This window comes from Notothenia rossii, assembly GCF_949606895.1.
Source record: "Notothenia rossii genome assembly, chromosome: 1".
Lineage (NCBI taxonomy): Eukaryota > Metazoa > Chordata > Actinopteri > Perciformes > Nototheniidae > Notothenia > Notothenia rossii.
In genome coordinates, this window is record NC_136912.1 from 32,687,788 (window position 1) to 32,713,211 (window position 25,424).

At 38.0% G+C, this 25,424-nt stretch overlaps 1 protein-coding gene and 1 long non-coding RNA gene across 4 annotated transcripts in view; one reads left to right on the forward strand and one right to left on the reverse strand.

The window, feature by feature from the left end:
• Window positions 1–13,615: 13,615 nt before the first annotated feature.
• Window positions 13,616–25,424, reverse strand: part of LOC307046011 (uncharacterized protein) — a 72,986-nt gene continuing 61,177 nt past the window's right edge. For 2 of the 3 annotated variants that reach the window (XM_079692108.1, XM_079692110.1), the window contains 3 exons: window positions 18,833–18,896; window positions 14,858–15,015; window positions 13,616–14,190 (listed from right to left, as the gene is read on the reverse strand). In XM_079692108.1, coding sequence (XP_079548234.1) covers window positions 18,859–18,896 — 38 coding nt within the window. In that variant the 3' untranslated portion in view covers window positions 13,616–14,190; window positions 14,858–15,015; window positions 18,833–18,858. Of the gene's footprint in view, window positions 14,191–14,857; window positions 15,216–18,832; window positions 18,897–25,424 lie in introns of all 3 variants that reach the window. The other variant, XM_079692109.1, reaches the window with a different exon arrangement.
• LOC307046028 lies at window positions 14,077–14,797 on the forward strand. Its single transcript, XR_013810049.1, has 2 exons — window positions 14,077–14,196; window positions 14,664–14,797. It is a non-coding gene; the product is annotated as an uncharacterized lncRNA (long non-coding RNA).

Genomic DNA, 25,424 nt, shown 5'->3' on the forward strand with positions numbered 1-25,424 from the left:
AAGGGGATTCCTGGAGATTTACCTTAAAAGCAAATGCTCAAAAATCATGTGTTCCTTAGATAGGCAGTTCACATTAAGCTTACACAAAAATTCTTCATAATATTGTCTGGTAGTTGTGTATTTAAAGAAAAGTGGAACACTCCTCATCTTTTCTTATCACTTTCAAAATGCTTAATTTGCAAGAAACAAATCAAAAATATATGTTGCTGTGTTGAATATTATTTTTGTATGTTTACCCTTTGTATTTTTTGGTTGATTATGTTTATTTATTTGTATTAGATATAGTATGGATGGGATATACTTGTACTATGTAGGCTATAGATGTACTAGTGTATTTCATTTATATTTTATTCCGTTGCCTGCATTGCTGTTTTATCTAATTTATTGATATATTCAATACAAATTAACAATATATGTAATATTAATAATACATTTTATATAAAAGGCGCCTTTCACAACATTCTGGTACACCGTACCATTTAATAAATACTCTAAGCGGTTGAAAGCAACATAATATATATATATTCATGAAAACATAACATAGAAATAAGGGAATATATCATAAAGCAGTATTATATTTCTTCCTACATCCAATCCTATCCATCTATATTTGAGTGGTTCCCATGATGATACATTTGCAGGTTGCGTCATCCCACTAACTGTCTTAAGCTGATAGGCCCCAAGCCTGTTGTTCAGGTTTCAGGCTCGAAAATGACATTCCCAGAACAAATGACCATACAGTATCTTACCTTCTAAAAGGGTTACATTTATAATCTTTTTTCTCAAAGTAATGATAAACCTGTGAATTGGATGTAGAAAAGTCAGAATCAATATAGATGTTTTTTTATTTTAAAGAAAATTCAGATTGAACATGGTAAAAAACTGTAAATTATAGTGTCCGTCCAAAAAATATGTTGTACTTATAGTGAAAAAAACTAACCTTGGATGATGGGTTAGTAGACTAAAAGCTTTAGGAATCCAAAGTACAACAGATAATAAGTACCCTGTATCAAGATTGATGCAAAACAATTGATATTTGATCTTTTTAGTGTGGAGTCTATTTTTATATAACATTACAAGACTGATTCTTATTATTACATTTTATGCATATTGTGCTCTTGAGATTGCTATGACTATAGAATACATAGACACAATCACTAATCCCAGGTTATGATGGGTTAGATACCAACGAGGGGAATAGTCAGAAGAAAGTTTAGCTTGCAATATTGAAAGTAGCAAGGTCGAGTGCCGAGACTGAGAGAACACAAAGAGGTAGTCAGAACAGCACATCGCACCGGCCTTCACTTTGTATGGGACCCGCGCTCCCCCGCAAAGCTAGGAAGCAACATTATGGTTTCCCACTATATCTGAAGAAACGTTAGAAAAAACAAATTAGTATGATGGTGCCAGAGTAGGGAGGGACTTCCACAGGCCGGTCGAATGCTGATTGGAGGATCGTGTTGCCAAGAGACTCTATCTGAGTCTGCGCACCAACCAAAGAGAACCAAGTCTAAACCATGGTATCTCTTCAGCTAGTCTTGACCAATCAAAAATGTACGGACAACGCCCTGTGTAATAAAATGTATTGTCGCACGAGGTTCCAGGCTCTTGACGGATTTGGTGGTTACAGATTACAGCTTTGCTGCCTGTGATTCCCAAAGACGTGATGAGTCCTTGGCCAAGTGATATCTTTTGCTCTCTTTACAATAAATAGTTAAACTTAGAAGTTGTCTGTCTTTCCTGGAATTCTGAACCCAACATTAGACAGATTTAGCACAAAAAAAAAACTATTCTGGGGCCATTTGGGTGGATTTTCCATATCTCTGGCCCCCTTTGCTCGATTTTGACATGTGACATCTCTTCCTGACCGTTAGAGCCAATAGAATTGAAGGGAAATCGTCCCATAGATTCTCATATTTTTTTTAAAAAGGTGGCTTCTTTGTGCATGCAAGTTTGCTACAGAGCGTAGGAATATCCCTGCTCTGATATCTTGAAACGGAAAAGCAGTTTTATTGCTTATGGATGATCAGAAAATGTCAAAGGACACACAGACACATTGGATTAACCTATGGATTAACTACACCATCGTTTTTATCGTTTTAATGCCATTAAAGACCAGTTTTGACCAGACAAAGACCAAGGTAAGCCATGTTAGCGTTTTGGGCTACATAGCGCGACATGTTTTGATGTAGGTTTTGGTTATTTTCTCAGCGAATTTGTAATCTTTGAGTGTTGAGGTGGATACCAATAGATTCTGTGTCTCCTTACGATCATAAACGATGTGTTGGATGTGCAGGTAGGATAAGTAATAAAGGTGCTAGGAGTGATCTTTGGTGCAGTAATAGGTTAGCATGTTTCGCTCTGGGCTAATTCAGAGGGTCAGTTTTAGCATTTAGAGTTTTTTTTGGAGAAACAAATGAAAAAGATCAATTAAATTAGTTTTTTTTCAGTTATATGGATATAAAACATTAATAATTTATTAAATATGAAGGTTCCTTAGACGTTGTTTCCTGCAAATGACACGATTTCGGCCCCGGATACGGGTCCGTGGGGCTTAAGATTAAGGATATACGATTATTTGGTATGTGTGATGCAAATGAGTTAGAGTTGGACGGACACACACAGACACACACACACGCGCGCAATAACGCACTAAAACATTGTTCATCTCACGTTCATGCCAGGCATGCTAATACAATTTAGCAGGATGAGGAATGAGAGCAAACTTTGTATTATTATTATTGATTTGCTGAACTGGTCTCCTTGGCAGAGCTGTTTATACAGCCTGCATGCCAGTACACCACAATAAGTGCACTGAATTCAGTTAAACTATATTAGACTGGGAGGAAGGGAGGGGGAAGAGAGACATAGGGAAATTCAGACAGAGAGACATTATATGGTACACCCTCACCTTGACAATATTGTTTTATAACCTAATGTTGATAAATATCATTCAGCTGGGAGTGAATTGAATAGAGGAGAGAGAGAGAATGGGTTTGAACATATGACTCTAACCATACTGCAATTCATATGACTAAAACAAATCTCATCCTTTATCAAATACCTGACAATAGGGACCAAAGTGGAATTTCAAATAAAAAAGGATTTGACGGTTTATTACATTTTAACACTAAATAAAAAGTAAATCAACCCAACGTGTAAGGATTATAACACTATGAAGAGATGAGACACAGTAAATCACATAAATAAACCAGGTGTATTGCATTTTATGATTGTAGGCCTAGTGCTGTGTTATTTAATCTTGCAGTATATATCCACTTCTTGTGGCAGTCATTTCCCATCATAGAAATTGCGGTTGATTGGATAAAGACAAACAATGACAATATGAAACTTAACACGATTATAGCTGTGCAATCTCTGTCGACTGGTTATTATTATTGTCTGATACGCCGTGACTCCATTATTCACAGATATCGAAGGGCCTGGCAGTTACATTTTCTCAATAACACACTAAGCTATCAGGTGATCAGGTGTTCATCAGGTATTTTAAGAAGGGAGAGTGGCAAAAGACCTGGGGAATTCTTTGTTGGTTTGCTTTTCACGGAATGAGACTGGGTGACGACAGTTGACTTGGAAGGGAAACTGAAAATTCCACCTCACATCATCAAGTCCTCAAAGAGACCAGACATCATTTTGGGCTCTGAGACCACAAGGCAGCTCATCTTGCTGGAGCTAACTGTGCCCTGGGAGGAAAGGATGGCGGAGGCGCAAGAGAGGAAGAGGGTGAACCAGAAGCTGGTGGAGTGCTGCCGCAGGAACGGATAGAGGACCAAGTGCATGCCATGGAAGTGGGCAGCTGGCGGTTGGCAGCCCATTCCTTCAGCAAGGCCTATGGAACGCTGGGCATTAAGGAACCAAGCAGGAGAAGAGCCGTCAGTAACAACATGGAGGCAGCAGAGAGAGTGTCAAGATGGCTCAGAGCGAAAAGGGGTGACGAGTGGGGTCAGTAGAACACAGGCTGTGGCCTCTGTCTTCTCACTGGGAAGAGGGTGTCTGTTGTGAGACACCAACATTTCTCAAGGATACAAGATTATGATATGCTCAGTGTTTGTGCATCAAACTGAAGTAACCTTTTAAAATGTAAACATAAGATTTGTACTTGTAACTGAGTTTTTGAATGCTGTGGTGGTGCTTCCTTTAGTTAGGTAAAAATGAATGTATACAATTATCCAAATAAATACATTACTCTGAAATTCTTAACGATATTTGTTTTGGTACTAATCTGCTGTATGGCTACTTTTGCTTAGGATATAATATACTACGATACTTTATCCAACACTGTTGTAAACCTATATTATTCCTTTTTTCAAAGATTGAGCTTTGACTTTGAGGATTTTCAAAATATTTGATGTCTACCGAATTAAGTAAAAGTGTAAATGGGCATAAGTCACTGGCTTTCTTAAGAAGAAGATGCACTTTGATAGGATATCACAGGTGGTGTTCATTTGCATATGACAGGCCTGAACACTGGACCACTTACAGTGAGAAACTCCCTTCATCTTTTCCAGCTCCTGCAACTCCCTCGTTCCACCTTATCCTTTGTTGTGTTTCCATCTCTATTTACTGCACGTCCACATTACAGGCTTTTCCTTTAACGAGCAAAATAAGCCTGTCAGGGATCTGCTATTGACGGAGCGACACTTAATGAATGTGTTTGCCTTTAGGGACAGCAGGCTGGCTTGAATTGAAAAGGTTAGCAACAACTTCAAAGGCCCCACTGTATTATCAGGAAGCAATAGAAACTGTCAGTTCAGTCTCCTGACACACCGGCAGCATCAGTAGGCAAAGCACCCACCCAAACACCAGCGGATGCAGAATAAACGTGGAATATTGAGTAGGGGTTGTTTCAATGTGGGTAATGGCAAACATGTTTTATCTTGCCTCTTTAAATATTGTCTTACCATTCAGGTAACATTTGATCCGAATCACAGATGTACTTTATCAATGACAAACAATTAACTTAAATTCATTGCATTCAAACACTAGCCCAGAGATAAAGATATATTATAGTTACTGTTACAGTATAGCTATAAGTAAAGACTATTTCAATATCTGAGCGCAGATTATGAGATTAGGGACAAAGACATTACCTCTCCTAAAAATGAGCAACACCAACTATAGACTCTTTTTGTTGTAATTCTGTGTCCCTTTGTAGTTGTTTTGTGTGTGTTTGTGGTCATTTTGTGTCTTTTTGTAGTTGTTTTATTTCTCTTTCTGGTCATTGGGTGTCTCTTTAAAGTTTCATTTGCCCCCAGTTGTTGTGAGTCTTTATACTCTTTGATGTTGTTTTGTTTCTTTTTTGATTTTTTTGTCTTTTGAGCTTCTTTATAGTTTCTCTTTTGGGTCATTGTGTGTCTCTTCATAGTTGTTTGACCCCTTTTTTTTAATAGTTTTTTATAGTTTGTGAGTCTTACATTTTTGTTTCTCTTTGTAGTCCCCTACAAGTTCGTACAGTATGCGCCTCGTAGAGAGACTTTGTGTAGCTGAAGGACAGGAGGGGCCCCTGACACTTTTGACCCCATGTTCTTGTTCATGAAATCTATTGGATTCAATAGTAATCTCATATATCACAAAGGGAAATAGGACATAGTGAGTGAGTGTTGGTTTGGTTGTGACTGGGTGGGAGCTTGCTCAAGAAAGAGAGAGTCTCTGAAGTTAGAAGTCAAGAAGAAGATAGAGAGATGTTATGCCAGTGGGGAGTGCGGCACAGCAAACAGCCCACAGTACTGTGACTGTTACATAAACTATGTTTGATGACAGCACCATTTTATCTCCCTTTGGCTCCCATTAGGTGGAAGGAGAGAAATTGTCTGAGGTGGCATAGGAGAGCAGTGAGACACGGAGCAAAGATAAAGGGAAAAGCAAGACCATGTAAAATAAAGAAAGCAAGAACAAAAAAAAGAAAATAAACATAAATTGAGAAAGCAGGTGTTTTTCAGCACTTTATGTTCTCTTGTGGGTGTTAGGGAGAGTCGTAATGAAATAAAGGATATTTTCAATCACTGACCATGAACAAACACAGTCATTAAGACCAAGCGATTGCAAGAAACAGGCTTCCATCATCTTATTACTTAATAATTTAAGTGCAGGGAACAACCGGAGCAAACATCGCTACAACTAAAGAGTCTAGCTTGGCTCAAATTAGCTCCCAGCTTTTCATTTTCATCTCAAAGGTTCTGGGAATAGTTTCAGTTTAAGTAATTTAAATAGCAGTTTGCCTGCACTTTGCAGTAGCTTGGTGGAAGAGGAAAAATAAATGATATTAAAGACCTCAGATACTGTATACCAAAACGTTTGCTAATGAAAGTAAAAAGACATATTCTCCGTGCCGTTTCTTCTTTATTATACTTAATTGTCACATTGCACAATCAAAACAATCATTATTATAACAAACTGCAAACACAAGGGTTTGAGATTTGTTTTACCTTTTGTAAACATCTATGGTTAAATCATATACATTGGCTTGTTTGGCTGGATTTAAGTCCAGCAGTGTAGACACTAGAACATAAAAAGAACTTTGGTGAAACCATTGGTGGGAAAAGATCACAAAAGGAAAACAAAGTTAGTTAATGTTTAACTATTCCTGTTGTAGCTGATCAATGTTGAATTACTTTTGTCTATTGTATCCCCAAAATTCGACTTTCAAGGGTCACAGTATAAATCTGAAGGGCTGAGAGAAAATCTGAATAAAAAGGACAAAACAAGTCTACAAGCCAATGTAGTTTTTGTCACCAAATGAAATGAAATTGTGAGGTACAAATGAATAACCCTTGAGTTGATTTATGTTCCGTTAAATGAATAGTAAATGGACTTTATGTCAGTAACAGTGCAACAAAAAGTAAATGAGCTTTTTTCTAGTACTACAGATGCAGATTCAGTACATCATTTTAAAGTAAGTGCCTGTCTCTTCTTTTGTCTTTTGTCCCCACGTTCTCTATTTCATATTAGAAGGAGCTAAGTCAGCCTCCACGTTTTTATTTATTTAATACAAACCAATTCATTTACCCAATTTACATTTTATTTTTCACTGATAAATAATTATAGGATATTCACCACATTGTGCCCTTCGTAGTCCATCCTACTTTCCCCCCACACTGTAATGAGCCTGCATCACTGCCTCTTTTACCTATCTCTCTGAAGCAGATAGCTGCAACCCGTTCTTTGAAAAAGATGAAGATATCCAAGAAGCCTCACAAAGACGCGACAAAACACATCTTGGTTGACCTTTGCTGCAGCCAATCTCTGTTCTATGGCCACATCTAGTGCAAATGTGCCAGATGTCCTGTAGTGGACTGTGCTCATCCTCCCTGTGCTTATTTTGTAAATGTTGTTGGGCTGAGAGTCTCTGCTTCATCAGCAGCGCTCAGCAGGGGCCATAGCCACCCAGGGAGGGGGCTGCTGCGTGATGTAATGCCACACTTCATCTTTTAGACTACAATTTGTGTACCTCTGAATTTGTTTTTTTTACACATTTGTTACTGTTTCATCTTCGTGCTTTCTTTACTGATCCTTTAAGCCTGAGTATATCAAAGTATTTGTTAATGTAGCCAACTTTCTATCAATGCTTTTATTGATGCCTTTAAGCATTAATAAAAATGTATGCAAATAATGTATGCCAAGGATTGAAATGTGGTAATTTTAATGCATGTGTAAAGATATAAAGTCTTCCTCTTAGCATCTGAAAAGCAAGACGTTTTTCCCCCGTGTCCACATCAGGGGCAGGTTGGCTTGCTGTCAGTTTGAGCATTTTAAAATGATTAGTTCCTTGCTCTGTCAGTTTGGACTTTTTAGCTTTTGACATCTTTGATGCAGCTTACAGCTTGACATGTCAGTGTGAAATTATACTTTTTTTGTTGTGAAAGGGTAAGTGATACAACATTTGGATTATTTTGTGAAGAGATACAAATCATCCAGTAAAAGCAGGCCATCATTAAAACCTACATGGCTTATCTGAAATGCAAAATAGAACATACATAAGATTTAGAAGTTTGGCTAAACAAACATGAAGTCAACATTTAGACCATAATACATTATGGTGGTCAGCTTTATCTCGAACAACGAGGAAAGTAACTACAGGGCGGAGGTGTAGTGGTGCGCTGACAACAACCTGGACCTCAACACCAAGAAGACCAAGGAGCCAATTGTTGACTTCAGAAAGTCCAAGGGCATCACACATTCACCTATCATCATCAACGGGACAGAGGTTGAGCGTGTCACCAGCTTCAAATTCCTTGGTGTTCACATCACTGAGGACCTCTCCTGGGCGCTCAACACCTCGGTCCTTGTAAAGATCCCCCCCGCACACACACACCCCCCTGAATACTCAGGGTCCTGACTTTTTCACTTACGTCAGCCAACGTATCTGTATTTATAAAATGCCCGAACATCTATATCATCTTTATGGCACACTCATATTTATTATTGGTATTTCAATCTGAAAAAAAAGGGTCCGTGATATATTTCTATTTATTCTGTATTGTTTCTTATTTATACCATAGCTATAGTGTATTCATTTTCCAAACTGCTGTTTGTAATGTTTATACTGCTCAATCAATCAATCAATCAATCAATCAATCAATCAATCAATCAATCAATCAATGTTTATTTATATGGCCCAATATCACAAATGTTACATTTGTCTCAGTGGACTTCACAGTTTGTACAGAATATTAGTATGACAAGATGACACCCTCTGTCCTTAGACCCTCACATCGTACAAGGAAAACCCCACAGTTTAAAGGGAAAAATGGGAGAAACCTCAGGGAGAGCAACAGAGGAGGAATCCCTCTCCCAGGACGGACAGACATGCAATAGATGCCATGTGTAAATTGAAAAGATAATACATTTGCAACATAGGTACTCCAAATGTTTGGAAATGCATGTGTGTATAATAGGAAGATGAATCCACGAGGATATCCATCCAGGACTTATGATCCAGGACCACAGCCACGACTCAAGATCCAGGACTCGCGATCCATGACACAGGACTGCAGGATCATCCATGACTCCGGATCCCGGCGTATATAGACACCAAAAAGAAAGAAATTTGGGGAAGCTGGGATAATCAGAACATGAGAGTACACAGGTATAGACAGAGAGAAGGAAGAAGTAAGATGTCCCCCGACAAACTAAGCCTATATCAGCAAAACTAGGGACTGAATCTAATCAGCCCTAACTATAAGCTTTATCAAAAAGGAAGGTCTTAAGCGCACTCTTAAAAACGGATAGTGTGTCTGCCGTCCGAACACAAACTGGAAGCTGATTCCACAAAAGTGGAGCTTGATAAGAAAAGCCTCTGGCTCCCATTGTACTTTTAGAGACTCTAGGAACAACCAACAACCCTGCATTCTTGGAACGCAATGCCCTAGTAGGACAGTAGGGTATAATGAGTTCTTTAAGGTAAGATGGCGCCTGCCCATTAAGGGCTTTGTAGGCGAGAAGAAGAATTTTATATTCTATCCTGTGTTCTATAGGGAGCCAGTGTAAGGCAGCCAGAACAGGAGTAATGTGGTCCCTTTTCCTAACTCTGGTTAGTACACGAGCTGCAGTATTTTGAATCAGCTGAAGTGACTTGACTGACTTCTTGGTACACCCTGATAATAAGGAGTTACAATAATCCAGCCTTGAAGTAACAAATGCATGGATTAGTTTCTCTGCATTGTTTTGAGGCAAGATATGCCTGATTTTTGCAATGTTACGTAGATGGAAGTAGGCGGTCCTTGAAATGGATTTTATGTGGGCGTTAAAGGATAAATCCTGATCAAATATAACACCAAGATTCCTTACAGTCTCACTGGAGGCCAAATTAATGCCATCCATAGTTATTATATCTTTAGATCATTTGTTTCGTAGATTCTTTGGGCCAAGTACAATAAATTCAGTTTTGGTCGTGTTTAACATCAAAACATTTAAGGTCATCCACGTTTTTAAGTCCTTGAGGCAGTCTTGAATCTTATTTAGATTATTAATTTCATCAGGCTTGATAAATATAGTTGAGTATCATCCGCATAACAATGAAAGTTAACATAATGATTCCTTATAATATTGCCTAACGGAAGCATATATAATGTGAACAAAATAGGTCCAAGCACTGAGCCCTGTGGCACTCCCTGGCTTACTTTGGTTTGCGTGGAAGATTCATCGTTGACACGTACAAACTGAGAACGTTCAGATAGATAGGACCTAAACCAGCCTAAAGCAGTTCCCTGTATGCCAACTAAGTGCTCTAGTCTTTGCAATAGGATATCATGGTCGATAGTATCAAATGCAGCACTGAGATCGAGCAAAACAAGAATAGAGACAAGTCCCTTGTCTGAGGCTATTAGAATGTCCTTTGTGACTTTAACCAGAGCTGTCTCTGTGCTATGATGTGTTCTAAAGCCAGACTGAAAATCTTCAAATAAATCATAGTTTTTTAAGTAATCACACAGCTGTTTTGCGACTGCTTTCTCAAGAATTTTTGAGAGGAACGGAAGATTAGAAATAGGTTGGCTAAAACCTCTGGAGCGAGGTTGTGCTTTTTAAGGAGCGGTTTTATCACTGCTACTTTGAATGATTGTGGAACATAGCCTGATAATAAAGACATATTCATAATATTTAATAAAGAAGTGCTAATTAATGGAAAAACTTCTTTTAACAGCTTAGTTGGAATTGGGTCTAAGATACACGTTGATGGTTTAGAAGAGAGAATCATTGAATTTAATTGTTCAAGGTTTATGGCTGAAAAGCATTCTAGTTTACTATCTAGTGTAATATTAGAACTTACGTTTCCGGGAGCTGTTGATAACACTATACTGGTCAAAGGCAAGAGGTCATTAATTTTGTTTCTAAGAGTAACAATTTTATCGTTAAAAAAGCACATAAAATCATTACTACTGAGTGCTATGGGAATAGAAGGCTCAATCGAGCTGTGGCTCTCTGTCAGCCTGGCAACAGTGCTGAAAAGAAATATTGCATTATTCTTATTCTCCTCTATTAATGAAGAGTAGTAGGCTACTCTCGCTTTACGCAGTGCTTTCTTATATTCATTGAGAGTAATATGTCAAATTAAACGAGATTCTTCAAGTTTAGTGGAACGCCATATCCTTTCAAGTTGTCTCGACTTTTGCTTTATTTTGCGGGTTTCGGCATTATGCCATGGAGCTAATCTATGTTGTTTTATTTTCTTCTTTTTCAAAGGAGCAACAGAGTCTAATTTTATTCGCAGCGCATCTGTAGCCCTATCAACAACATGATCAATTTGGGGTGGTGTACATTTTGTATAAGTTTCCTCCCTTACATGCAGACATGCTATCGAGTTAAGTATTGGTGGAATCTCTTCCTTAGATTTGGCTATAGCACTAACAGATAGGTTTCTGCTGCAGGAGCTTTTGACTAATGCTTTGTAGTCTAGTAACAGTACTTCAAAAGTTACTAAGAAATGGTCGGATAAAGCAGGATTCTGCGGTTCGACTAATAGTTGCTCAATTTCAATACCATAAGTCAGAACAAGGTCGAGATAGTGATTATAGCAGTGGGTTGGTTTACTTACACTCTGACAGAAACCAACAGAATCTAATACAGAGTTAAATGCAATAGTAAGGCTATTTTTATCATCGTCAACATGAATATTAAAGTCACCTACGATAATTACTTTATCTGTTTTAAGTACCAAAGCTGATAAAAACTCAGAGAATTCTCATAAGAATTCTGAATAAGGACCGGTTGCACGGTACACTGTAACAAATAAGATTGGCTGCAAAGTTTTCCAGGTCGGATGCGTAAGACTGAAAACGAGGCTTTCAAAGGAGGTATAATTTAATTGTTTTTGTTTAGTATTGATAAGTAAACTTTGAGTCAAAGATTGCTGCAACTGCTAAGATGTATATATTTATACTATACTTAAGATCATTATGCACTTTACTTCGGTTTTGCACTTCTGGTTGGATGTAAACTACATTTCATTGTATTAATACTTATACTCTGTCCAATGACAATAAAGTTGAATCTTAATCTTAATTACTATAATGTAAGTTTTATATTACAGCATGTTATTTCAGTTAAACTATTGACACTTTTTGAACCTTCACTGCAAGTTGGCAAGTAGTTGTCGACCCAAATGTCCATGTCAGCGACCTGATGGTGGGTACAAATGTAAAACATATAATTACTAAATGGGTGAAAATCGCTTGTATCCATAATGGGCAGCATTAATATATACCCACATGACAGCTCATTGTTACTTTGTAATTCTACTCCGCTACAATTCAGAGGTTAACCTGGTGTTTTTACTACATTACATTTATTTTTGTGACTTTGCAGATTCTGATTAATGATGTGAAATATAAACAACCATTAAAGCAGAGTTTAGTTACACCTGAGTAAAATTTAGGGGAGGTGATTGTCAAGTGCCAACAATCAGGAGATATTTGATAGTTGGTGCTTGAGAAGACTAAACATTTATCTACAGATCTCTATAAAGTATATGAATTACTCTTTATTCTCTAGTTAATTAAACTGTATATATAATATATGTATATATATATATATATATATATATATATAATTTCTATTTTGCACATCCCTTTCAAGATTTCAAGAATTTCTAAGGTTTATTGACATATCATATACACAACTACGGTGTAGTTATGCAATGAATGAAAAACTTGGGTCACAGGTTCCTCAACAGTGCATTACAAGACATCTATCAATATGTGTGTGTACCTCCACCTTTAAACTGTCAAATTCTGCACATTTCTTCTACTATCTACATACATAAGAGTATAATTAATGTGAATAATATCAGTTAAAATAAGTGCTTCAACATAGTTAACATTGCAGGAAAGCAATGTATTAGACGTTAAGTACTTTGTCAGGCTTAATATTTATCTGTAGATAGATTCCCCCAAAGCTTTTTTCTTATTTGAAAGAAGACCTTAACCTAAAGTATTCTTAATGTGTTAATAAAGGTTAATTAGTTTGTCTGTTTTGCATATCCTCATATTAATATCTTTATACATCCAGCACTAAACTGTTTTATTCTAGAGATCACTTACAGTATCTTCTTGATTTTTTATATTCTACATTTCTATCATTGACCTTCTACTTTCCCCCTATGAAAGCATGTACTCTTAATATTTGTTTCATCAAATAACATTATTCAACACAAATAACATTATTCAACAAAAAGAATTCAATAACGTGCTTTAACCACTAGGCGGTGCACACAAGGTACACACAGCATACTAATAATAACTTTGTATTATTAGTGTAGGACACTTATGTATGTATAACATCTGAAGATGTGTAGTTTTATTCATGTTTTTACATAATTTGACAGGATATTGCTATACTATTTCTCATGTTTTACTTCTACACATAAATATCTGATTTGTAAAACATCACAGACAGAAAGGCATATCCGTCATTTAATGGTAAACTATTGAAATTGTGATTCCATAGATGTTTCTCCCATCACCCAAATCCCCTGAATATTCTCTCAACTCAGTATTTACATTCTTATATGCAAAGAAAATCAGTAATATCTTTAAAAACTACAAGTCCTTTTGTATCAGCTGTGCACCGTTATGGTGTAAATATAACCTATCTACCAATTGGATCAAAGTCAGCCGAATTACTGTTGATACTGCAAGGAGACGTATTTTGTGAAAAGAAATGCAAGATGTTGTTTAATTGTTGATATATTTATGATCCACGTCACATATTCAGGTTTGGTGGCAGTTCTTCAAGTTTGTCCAGAAGTCTTCTCATCAGGGCTCTATAAATAAAGAACTACGGCAGATGTGTAATATTTAATGCAGCCGAACCGTGTATTACAATGCCGTCATATGATGACTTCCAAAGAGAAAAGCAAGAACAGTAGGAATAAAGTATTATTTTATTTTAAAAAAATGTTTTCGGATGTCATATCGCATTAACATCATATCCCAAGATGCATTGCGGCTAAAACATCCAATCAACGAGCTTCAAGCTGAGGATCTTGGGTAATCTGTTCGGTGGGTTTGTGCAGCGCCATATAGGCTGAGAGTTACGTCATCTCCGTTCACTCCAATGGACCACTTTTTTACAGCAATGGCGGATCGTGGAGCCTCTCAATCGTTCTCCGGAAGTTAGCGCCAAGGCTAGCAGAGCTGTAGAGTTGCAGCATAATAGCCCGTTCGTGACGGACTTCTAAAGGTAAGAAGAAGTTTAAAGATTTATATTGCGGATATTATCAGTACATCTGATTCAAATTAACATGTGTTAAATTAAAGGATGTCAGTGGATTATCCCTAAATTAGTAGATTTAGGGAACGTTTACAGATAACAGATTAATAGGATACCATACCATAGTACCGTACACTATACCATAGTGGTTGAATACACACTATTAGGAAACACTTTATACTTACTGGACATGTTATACTCATTACATACTGTATATAAAATATGACCAAGAATGTGAGACAACTTTATAGAAATTCATATCACATCTGTTACTGATGCCATTTGTCATACTTTGTTAAACTCACAAATAATAAAGTTCCATAACTTCAGTTGGGAACAAAGACAACACCTTATCTCCCCAAGGCAATTTCCAATCCAATAGGTGTAATATATAGGTGTGTATAACCCTTTCTCCTGTCTGTTACTCCCTCTTTCAGCACAAGAACCAGAGGGGGATTCAATGGAGCCTGAATACCTGCACTGAGACCCTCACCCTGCACCCTGAGTCTCAACTCTCAGTGTTTTTCAAGCCTTTCCCTGTTTTTTTGTATTAAACACAACATTAAGCTTTCCCAATGGTGTGGTTGTCGTTTTGTGAAAAAGTGCAAATGCAGTGTTTGTATATAATTACCTCACATATTTTTTTGCTGTTGGTCGTGAAATTGCTCCTGCTGACTTGAGCCAGCCATTTTTTCCTCCGCTCTGTGTCAGTGGGGAAGCCGCACATTCGTACTCCTTTCTCGGAGCGATTTGAGCATCCCCAGGCGGCACAGCAAACCATGGTGGTGACTAGGAGGCAGCACAGCAAACCAGGACAACACGGAGGAAAAGGCACAGACAAACTGCATGATATGCTATTCAATGTTTATTGAATTCCATGTATTTGCAATGGATGTTCCTAAAACAACACATTTAACATCATCATCATGCTGCTGCTGCTGCTGCTGCTGCTAGTCCTTTGATAGTCACCTGTCGGTCTACTGTCCTTTCTGAAAGCCATAAAGATGACATTAGTCATTTAGATAACTTGTGTCCTCAATTACCATGGGATTACTGAAACTACCATGAATTTAAGAAAATGGTAGAAATGAATCTAACCTGAATTTTGAAGCATTCCTTTAGATCCCCTCCCTCTAAATATATCAATAAACATTAGAAAGTGATGCTCCTGACTACCATACAAGTTTGAGAAGATAATATTGGTTTTAAAGAATTCAAAGCTATAAATAAACAGCAACAGGCTCTTTAACCAAGGCACTGTTAGCCTAACATGTAAACTAGTTGTTCACACTAATCCTAATATTATCAATTAATATTAGCAAACTCTATTTTATTTTTTTAAAACATATTGATGTAAATACATACACATATCGATTTGTTGTATAAATATTGCAAATCAAAACCTTTATTCACTAATAATTACCAAAAATCGTAGTTCTATCTCCTGTTATCAATGCATTCACATTAGCTGTGTCCCAATTTGGACTCCTGAGGACCCAGCCTCGCAGTCCGCGGAGGACCCAACTTGGGTCCTCCGCGGACTGCGAAATGAGACGGTCTACTGAACATGTCCTTGTACGTCACCGGCAGTTACCCCTACATTTTGCCGCACCCGTCACCTAGCAACCAGCTGCAGTCACAAGTGCCGGTAATAATTTCTGACACTAGGCAAAATATTTTCAAACTGTTTTCAAACTGTTTTCAAAACTGTTTTCAAAACTGTTCAATATGGAGTCAGATCTAGTTTTACTTATTTTGGTGTTATATAATATGTTTAAATTATTTTCCCGAGGTCGCAACAGGCCCCCGGGAAGAGGGCTTCATTCTCCCCGCGCAAAATTGTTGCAGTAAGATTTGTATAACAAAAGCAGTTAAATAAATAAATTAGCTTTATAATGAATCCCAACAATAACCAAAACCAAACAGGGTTTAGTAATATTTTCACTTCATATTATTTTATGTATGTAATATAAAGAAGACATCTCCAATTGCCCGTATATTTAAATACACAAATTAAATAGGTTTAATTTTTTCTTTCATGTCGTTTACTATTTGGGTGAGTACATTTAACAACGAATCCAGCTGAAACCGTTGTAGCCATTGATGGGACGTTATAAGCCATATATTTTTTTTAAAACTCATTCGTCACCGTCACCCGTTGCATCCTGGGATATGGTACACCGTGTAGTGTACATCAGATGTATCCTCTAAATCTGGGGAAAGAAGGCTGCATTTGCGGGCCGCATTCGGAGGAGTCTTGTCTTTTTTTCTAAATTGGGACAGCCTTCGTTTGGAGGAAGTGACGTATGCGGTCTCCGAATGCATCCTCAGGAGGATGCGGCCGCTGAATTGGGACACAGCTATTGTCCGCCCTGAACTTCCGGGGAACGATCCTCGCCTACATGAACCACGTGACGATAACCGTTTTTGGACTTCCGCTGTCGTAACTCTTCTATCTATATGGCGCTGGGTTTGTGGTGTGTATCGCTCGAAATGTCCCTTATAGGCCCACGTCTGTTTCCGGTGCCTTTAATTTACGGCTCAAAAGCATGCAAGAAAGCCCAAGATTATAGAATTAAATGAATAAATAAAAACAAGGATAATTGTGTGTTATTGTTGAGTAAATAACAGTGTATTATTTAGAAAATAATAACAAATTAGAAGGAAAAAAAGATTTTCAAAAATACAGATTTCAGTATTTTGAGGATCTAAGCCCCATTTCTTTTCCTCACAGACGGGAAAAAGTCAGACATTATACGATTTAAAATAAAAACAAATAAATTAAAGGATCAAACACTGGCATGTAATTTACGTTAGAATAAATAGAATGGTTTTGAATAATAGATGAGAGTAAAATCTACGTCACTTTACAGCCTCGCCCACTTTTGGGGAAACCAACGCTGTCATTTCAACGGCGATCAAGCCTGAAGCCACAGATAGACCCTCCAGAAAAACTCGGGCAAAAATCCTTGATTATGCGGGCTAAAATCCTTGATTATGCGGGCTAAAATCCTTGATTATGCGGGCTAAATTCCTTGATTATGCGGGCTAAAATCCTTGATTATGCGATTAAACATGCAGGGTTTTTATGTAATTTTATGCGGTGAAATTGCGGGAGGTTGCGAAATATGCGGAAAGTTGCGAAATATGCTAAATATGCGGGAAAAAAGAATAACATTTTTTTTAAATATTGGGCTGTCTTATTTATTCTCTCTCACACACAACCTGCCACTAACATTAAACCCCTTTACTATTCAATTAAACACATTCAATGTTTATTTATTGTAAAAGCAATTGGGCTATTTTAATCTCACACCCCCCCCCCCCCCCCCCCCCACACACACACACTTCTCCGCCTCATTCTGTTTTCATTTACTCGTTCGTTATCTGACCAGCTTCAATCTTGTAGGCTACTCACTTCGTTTCTTGTAGCCCTCGAAAGGGTTTTGGAGGTTGATGCCTCGGTGAACGTGAGTTGTTTGGCTTTCTTGTCCGCAGCAGCAGAAAGCATTTTCGAATGTTTGAATGAATGAAAGTGGGTCGTCGTCATTTTCTCTTATGCTCCAATACACAGTTGCACGGGGTGCAGATTAGTTTCCCCCACTTTTTGCCCGGTCTTTAGTATAAATGTTCGTCGGTAAATGAGATGGATTAGATTTTTTCATCTTGGTGTTTTCTCTATCGTGTGAGCTCCACACGTTCACTCTATACAGTGTTGTTTACATTCTGTGATGCGCGAGCTGATGACGTCACGACAAGACGAGTTAACTTTTTTCCCCCTCAACTTTGTGTGGAAAATGCGGGGATTATGCGGCCTTTTGATAAATATGCGGCATTTTAAAAATCTGCGCCATTTTGCTGATTATGCGGTAAATTCTGCGATCGCAGAATCGCGTTTTTCTGGAGGGTCTACACAGAGCTCTTCTTTTACTGTCCTTTCTTCTTAGAGGAAGTACAGAAACACGTAACTCTGGATTTGTTTTAATGTTTGCGGTGCAATAAACGACACAGCAGCTTTTTGGCATGTTAAAACTATTATTTTCTGCCTCGCTCATGAGAGTAACAGCTGGCGAAATTACAGCCTCGCCTACTGATTTCAAATGTGTGCTCTAAAATGATATTTATGAATGACTATTATCATTATTATAAGCAAGACAATAAATGGCAAAGATATGTAAAAAATAAACGTATTTAAGAGACGTTCATAAGAAACGTAACGTGGGAGAAAATATGTTTCTAGAAGATATGTAGAAAATAAACGTATTTGAGATACGTTTATAACAAACGTAACGTGGGAGAAAATACGTTTCTTGCTAAACGTAATTGAGAATGCAGTTTAGTTCTGTGGGAACGTATTTTTTAGGAGACAGGGTTGCTCCGACAGCTCTACATTCCTTTACTTCATCTGCTTTTATATAACTGAAACTATGTTGTATGGAGACAGATGAAATGTCTAACATTCAAAAATATTCTATGGCTGCTATACAGATTTAGCATACAACATTTCAAAACATTGTTTTTGGGGTAAGAAATTGAGTGTTTTGGATAATGGGAGTGGAGAAATGATAAATCACCTGAAAGAAAACATTATTGCTTTTAGTCTTACCTCAGAACATTGGGTAGTGGTGCACTTCAGCCTCTTATTGCTGAAAGCATTTGGAGAAATGATCCTGACAAAAACACACAGAAGAGACAATTATTTAGATCAAATGTATACCATTTCATAAATATTTCAAATAATACAATCCAGTTTAATTGATGCAGACACAGATTATGTGACCATTATGTTCCTCACAAATGTATAACGTGACAGAAACACAGAATATCATTTTTGTCATTTCATGTTTGCCAAGAAAACTTTTGCCAGTGGTTAATTTCAGATTATTGCAAAGGTTATAGTGGATTAAAATTCAAGCAATAAAAAACGTTTGGCAATGGAAGTAAAACCAAAGGTCATGGCTCAGTTTTAGTCAAGGTAAATAAGCAAAAGTTTTTGAACAGTTGGATATGGATGTCTACATAGCCAACACAGCTTTATGGGACATCGTGCTATTTAAATGTCACAGTATGGCCTGCTTAGAGCATGTCTGCTCCTCTTAATACTTTAGTGAGAGGGATATTTGGCTCTGGTTTTACTCACTGTTAAGAGAAAATATTGCAGCACTGGTATATACAGAAATTAAGGTAATATAACAATTAAGTTTAAAGGAGATACATATAAAGTAAAGCACCTCTATCTGCTGTATCAAGGTACATTTTTTGTAAATAAATCATTCATAAGTAAATTATTGGTACTGGCTGGATTAACTGTAGAGCTAAGGACATACAACAATACCAACCCATTTTCAGAACTCTTCTCCTGTCATGTCACAGCTTGGAATACAGATAATAACTTCCTTTCCCTGAGAGGAAAAAAATCCTCTTCTGAAATGGTTCACACATATAATTGGTTTCAAATGCATTCAGCTAAAAGAAGGTGTAAGTGCATTTCTTTATTGAAATTGTTATTATGGCCTTAAGATACATACTCATGGGATAAGGAGGGAATTTCTTCTGATTAGATAATCTGCTGTGTGTGTGTGTGTGTCTGAACGAGAGAGTGGTGGAGGATTCAATATTCATTAAATGTTCTCAGACTGCTAACCTTTTCCTTCCTCCCTCCCTCCCTGAGTCCATGCTTCATTTGATTTAATAAGATACGTTAATTTTCAAAGCAAACCTTCACTTAGAGATTTATCCCTGGAGTTATTGCTTTGTGTACAGAGAGGGGAGGGAAAGAACAAGCATTTTATAGATCAGCTGAGAGGAGACAGATGACTATGGGAAAGAAATCCAAAGGGGGTCTGTTGCAGAACGGTCATTTTGAGAGCGGAAAAGGAAGAGTAGCAGTTACCATTCTCGACTCTCTGCTGGTATATCCATTTTTTAACACCATTGTAGATAGTTGAGCTTAAAGTATGACAAGTGTAAAGCAGATCCTTAAATAACAAGAGTTTAGAGGAGGATTATTATAAAGTTGTCATAATGGAACGGCTGTGCATGAGTGCTCAGTGTGCAGTCACCTGGGATGGATAAATAAAAAGGCTACAACAGCTGTTGTACTCATTCTACTGGTGTCTACTGCCAGGAATAATAGGTATACTGAGTTGACAGTTCTTTTCCATGTATTCATATGAGCGATTCACTCGTGCACTAAGCCGTTTGTCATGAAATGCACATCAAACTGAGGCATTCATATTGTATAATGCTTGGAGACCTTTACGGGCCAACTGACAGAGACTATTTATTTAGCAGAGGTTGATTTTGGTCCAAGCGTATACGCTTCCTAAGGAGATGTGTGTGTGTGTGCACTTTGATCATGACCAAAGGCCAGGATGCCCACTGACCAGAGCCAAACGATTTGCGTGGGTAGGGGGCTGTATTCAGAGCTGCCAAAACAAAGCAAGCACGGACAAACTCAGTGTTCCAGTAACCCCAGAAGAGCCCTTTTGTCCACATAAATCTATCTCTCAAAGGAACAGCAGAGGCCCGGGGCTGAGTCTGCAGACCCCAGAGCAAAGGTTTCTCTTGTTACCTCGCAGACCCCGCTGCTGGTGTTAGCCTGAAACCAGCACGGACACAGGCAGGCAGCCGGGACTCTATTTCCTGTGTTGCTGTTACAGGCAGACCGTGGATACAGACTCTGAAATACCATTAACACATGTAGTATTTAGTTTGATGATATTTGCTCTTCATTTTCCGACTCATCTTTACTCACCGCTGGGTCACCAGACCCTCCTTTCACCCACACACTAACCTCCTTCTCCCCTCTCTCTCCAAGTGAGGTTCTTACCCTCATTACATCTGCCTGTCCTACCACCTGTCCTCTGGACCCTATCCCCTCAAACCTCCTTCAGACTATCGCTCCTGATATTCTACAGTTTCTCACCCATTTCATCAACACTTCTTTAACTTCTGGTCACTTTCCAAACAGTCTCAAGGAGGCAAGAGTAAACCCTCTACTAAAGAAACCCACTCTCAACCCATCTGATGTTATAAACTACAGGCCTGTCTCTCTCCTCCCGTTCCTGTCTAAAACACTTGAACGCACTGTCTTTAAACAACTCTCCTGTTATCTCCATGAGAACAATCTTCTGGATCCGCACCAGTCTGGTTTCAAGGCAGGTCACTCAACAGAAACTGCTCTCCTTGCTGTCTCTGAGGAACTGCACACGGCTAAATCAGCCTCCCTCTCCTCTGTCATCATCCTTCTGGACCTGTCTGCTGCATTCGACACGGTGAACCATCAGATCCTTCTTCACACTCTCCAAGAACTTGGAGTTTCAGGCTCTGCACTTTCCCTCCTCACCTCCTACCTCAAAGACCGCACCTACACTTTACAGGAGCAACAACAGGGGTAGCGAGTGGGGAATATGTAGGTCAACATTGTGTGTGAGTGCAGAATTTTGAAAAAAGATGACACTCAGACTTGGATACAGATCAAACTTTTTATTTGAAACGACAGGGATCTGTGCATTATATAAGGAGGAGGTGGGATTCACCAGCGTCCCGGGTGGAGAGACCCGCTGAGACGCTTCCTCCCCCCGCCAATGAACAATGAAACATGCTCTTCTTACGCCTGCTTCCGAGGGCTTGAGGAACCTGTGAGATGTTATTTTGCAAATGGAAGCTGTGCAGAATATCAAAACATCTATTTGATGGGAAATGCATTGAATTTCAACTAGCCTCTATAATTGTAATGAGCCTCTTCTCATAAAAATGGCTAAGCTAGAAAAATATCCACAATATCCATATCCATGCAGTGCTCTCTGAAGGTGTGATCGGATACCAGCATGGGGCCACCCGCACATATGGTAACATTTTCCTGACAGTCCAAAGCCTAGGGTAACATTCATCGAACAAAGATCTCAATTTACCCAAGTTGTGAATGTGAATTAAATTCAGCCCTACCAGACACCTGCACATTGCAATTAAAATGAGTAGAATAAAGAATGAAACCCCCCCCCCCCCCGTTGCTGGTGATCAGCAGGTGCCAGGAAAACAAAGGATAGAAGCTGTGTGGCTCTAAGGAGGTACTGAGGACTGTGGGATCCAAGGGGGTTTGGAATTGGATACAACATGGTAAATGGTTTGCAAAAGCTTAATCCAAAAGTAGAGGCACAAAATACATTTCTCAACCTGAAAATCTGCATAATATGTCCTCTTTAAAATAGGAAGGTAATTCATTTGAAATCCAGTTCTTGATAGCTTAAAAGGGTGAGGAGAGAAGACCATTCACCTTTCTTTTCCTGCAATAATCACAAATTGTAGATAAGCTCAATCTCAACATGAATACAAAAACACGTTATCTGGATAACACAAGAAGAGAGGGAGAGTTGTATGTTTGAAAATAATCCAATCTTCTCTCAAGCCTTTGTCGGAACACAAATCTTGTTAAAAAACGTGTCTTGCTATCCAATTTTGGAGTCAAGCTCAGAGTATTCCTTCACCTGAATCATCTGCTTTATTGACTTTGAATACAGCTGCTGTTGAAAAAAAATAAAGATATTCCAAAATATTTCTTAGAAAATGTACCAAAATGAACCTTGGTTGCTATTTCAATTCAGCTTCTAATGGTGGTACAGGAAATGATCTTTGAAATAATGGGTGGAGAGAGGTTTTATAAACAACTTGTGTGAGTGAGTGAGAGAGTTCTTGTAAACGTTTTTAAGAGATGTCAGAGCACAAGTAGACCACAGTTGGAGTGAGAGGATGCTGTTATCTTTAATTCATAGGGAGCAGGGCCATCACTGAACATCATGTTTCAAAGAGACAGACACTGGGAGAGAAAAACAACAAGGGCGAAGGGAAACAAAGGAAGAGTGGAATATAAAAGCTTGGGTGACCTTGCTCCAAGAAAGGACAGATAGACCTGTCATTTGTATGAAAAGCTGCTTCCCTTTAAATAACGGTTTCATGGTTGAACGGGCCATCTACTAAATGTACACATATCTTAAAGCAACCCTGTCTCCTAAAAATTACGTTCCCACAGAACTAAACTGCATTCTCAATTACGTTTAGCCAGAAACGTATTTTCTCCCACGTTAAATTCGTTATGAACGTATCTCAAATACGTTTATTTTCTACATATCTGTGCCATTTATTGTCTTGTGATAATAGTAATTTATTACAAATATCATTTTAGAGCACACATTTAAAATCAGTAGGCGAGGCTATAATTTCGCCAGCTGTTACTCTCATGAGCGAGGCAGAACATAATAGTTGTAACATGCCAAAAAGCTGCTGTATCGTATGGAAGCCCATTTCCGCCACTTGAAAAAAATAAAATCCCCATGAAAAGTCATAATTATGAGATAAAAAGTCGAAATTATGAGATAAAAAGTCGAAATAATGAGATAAAAAGTCATAATGATGAGATAAAAAGTCGAAATAATGAGATAAAAAGTCATTATGAGATAAAAAGTCGAAATAATGAGATAAAAAGTCATAATTATGAGATAAGAAGTGCGCATGCGCTGCAGTGGCGCTGTCTTCAAAGGTCCCTTCATCACCTTGCTGCTCTCCACCATGCAAACGGCATCTAGTCCTAAATAAGGTAACTATTACAGGTGACTTTTGTAAATGTTAGATGTTATATATAACCTATATTACAGCTAAACTATAACAATGCAGTTCATAGCTTTGACATGACCTGTTATGAACTATAATATATATGCCTATAGTTTTGTGGTAACGTTCACGCCACTAATGACAATAGTGTACAGTAGGCATACTGCTGCTGTGAGTTGTAAGCCTAAAACTCTAACCCGTGAACGTTACCACAAAACTATAGGCAATATTATTGTTCATAACAGGTCATGTCAAAGCTATGAACTGCATTGTTGTTGAGCTGCAATATAGGCTATATGTAACATCTAACATTTACAAAAGTCACCTGTAATAGTTACCTTATGTAGCTGACGCTCAAAGGTCCCTTATTATTGTTTTGTCCTTTTTGAAGAGTGTTTAATGTATGCTTGAACTTTGTTTTATTTTGTAAAAATGATAAGAGTTGTCTTTCCGGAAGTCATGTGACCTCTTGCCCCGGATGTTTATATTGTGTTTGTGTGCGGTAAAAGTGTCAACGATGTGATAACGTAATTCTACTGCTGGTCTACTAGGCAAACACGTTTTCACGGTGTTTCATGATTGTGCAAAGAAGAGAATAAACGTGATTGTGGACATCGGTTCGATGCGCACTGTAATGTTCTTTCAAGACCAGAGTAGTTACACCTTATTTAGGACTAGATGCCGTTTGGATCATCACTGCCACTGCAGCAAGTTGATGAAGGGACCTTTGAAGACAGCGCCACTGCAGCGCATGCGCACCTCTTATCTCATAATTATGACTTTTTATCTCATTATGACTTTTTATCTCATTATTTCGACTTTTTATCTCATAATTATGACTTTTTATCTCATTATTTCGACTTTTTATCTCATTATTTCGACTTTTTATCTCATAATTTTGACTTTTTATCTCATAATGACTTTTTATCTCATTATTTCGACTTTTTATCTCATAATTATGACTTTTTCTCATTATTTTGACTTTTTATCTCATAATTTCGACTTTTTATCTCATAATTATGACCTTTTATCTCATTATTTCGACTTTTTATCTCATTATTTCGACTTTTTATCTCATAATTTCGACTTTTTATCTCATTATGACTTTTTATCTCATTATTTCGACTTTTTATCTCATAATGACTTTTTATCTCATAATTTCGACTTTTTTATCTCATAATTATGACTTTTCATGGGGATTTTATTTTTTTCAAGTGGCGGAAATGGGCTTCCATAGTATCATTTATTGCACCTCAAACATTAAAACAAATCCAGAGTTACGTGTTTCTGTACTTCCTCTAAGAAGAAAGGACAGTAACAGAAGATCTCTGTGACGCCAGATGTGTTGTTGTTAATGCGATATGATGTCCGAAAAAAAATGTCAGTTTAGGATGGCCGAAGACACTACACTACCCATAATCCCCAGCTATCGTTTGGGACTACAGTCCCGTTTACAAACCCCGTGATTAATCTTCAAACTCTGGGATTGGAGTTTGGAGTGGCAGTGCGCCAAGGTTACCGCGTCAAGCTCTTTGAAATGGAACGAAACCACGGCAGACTATTCAAAACTGGACTCGAACGCCCCCCCC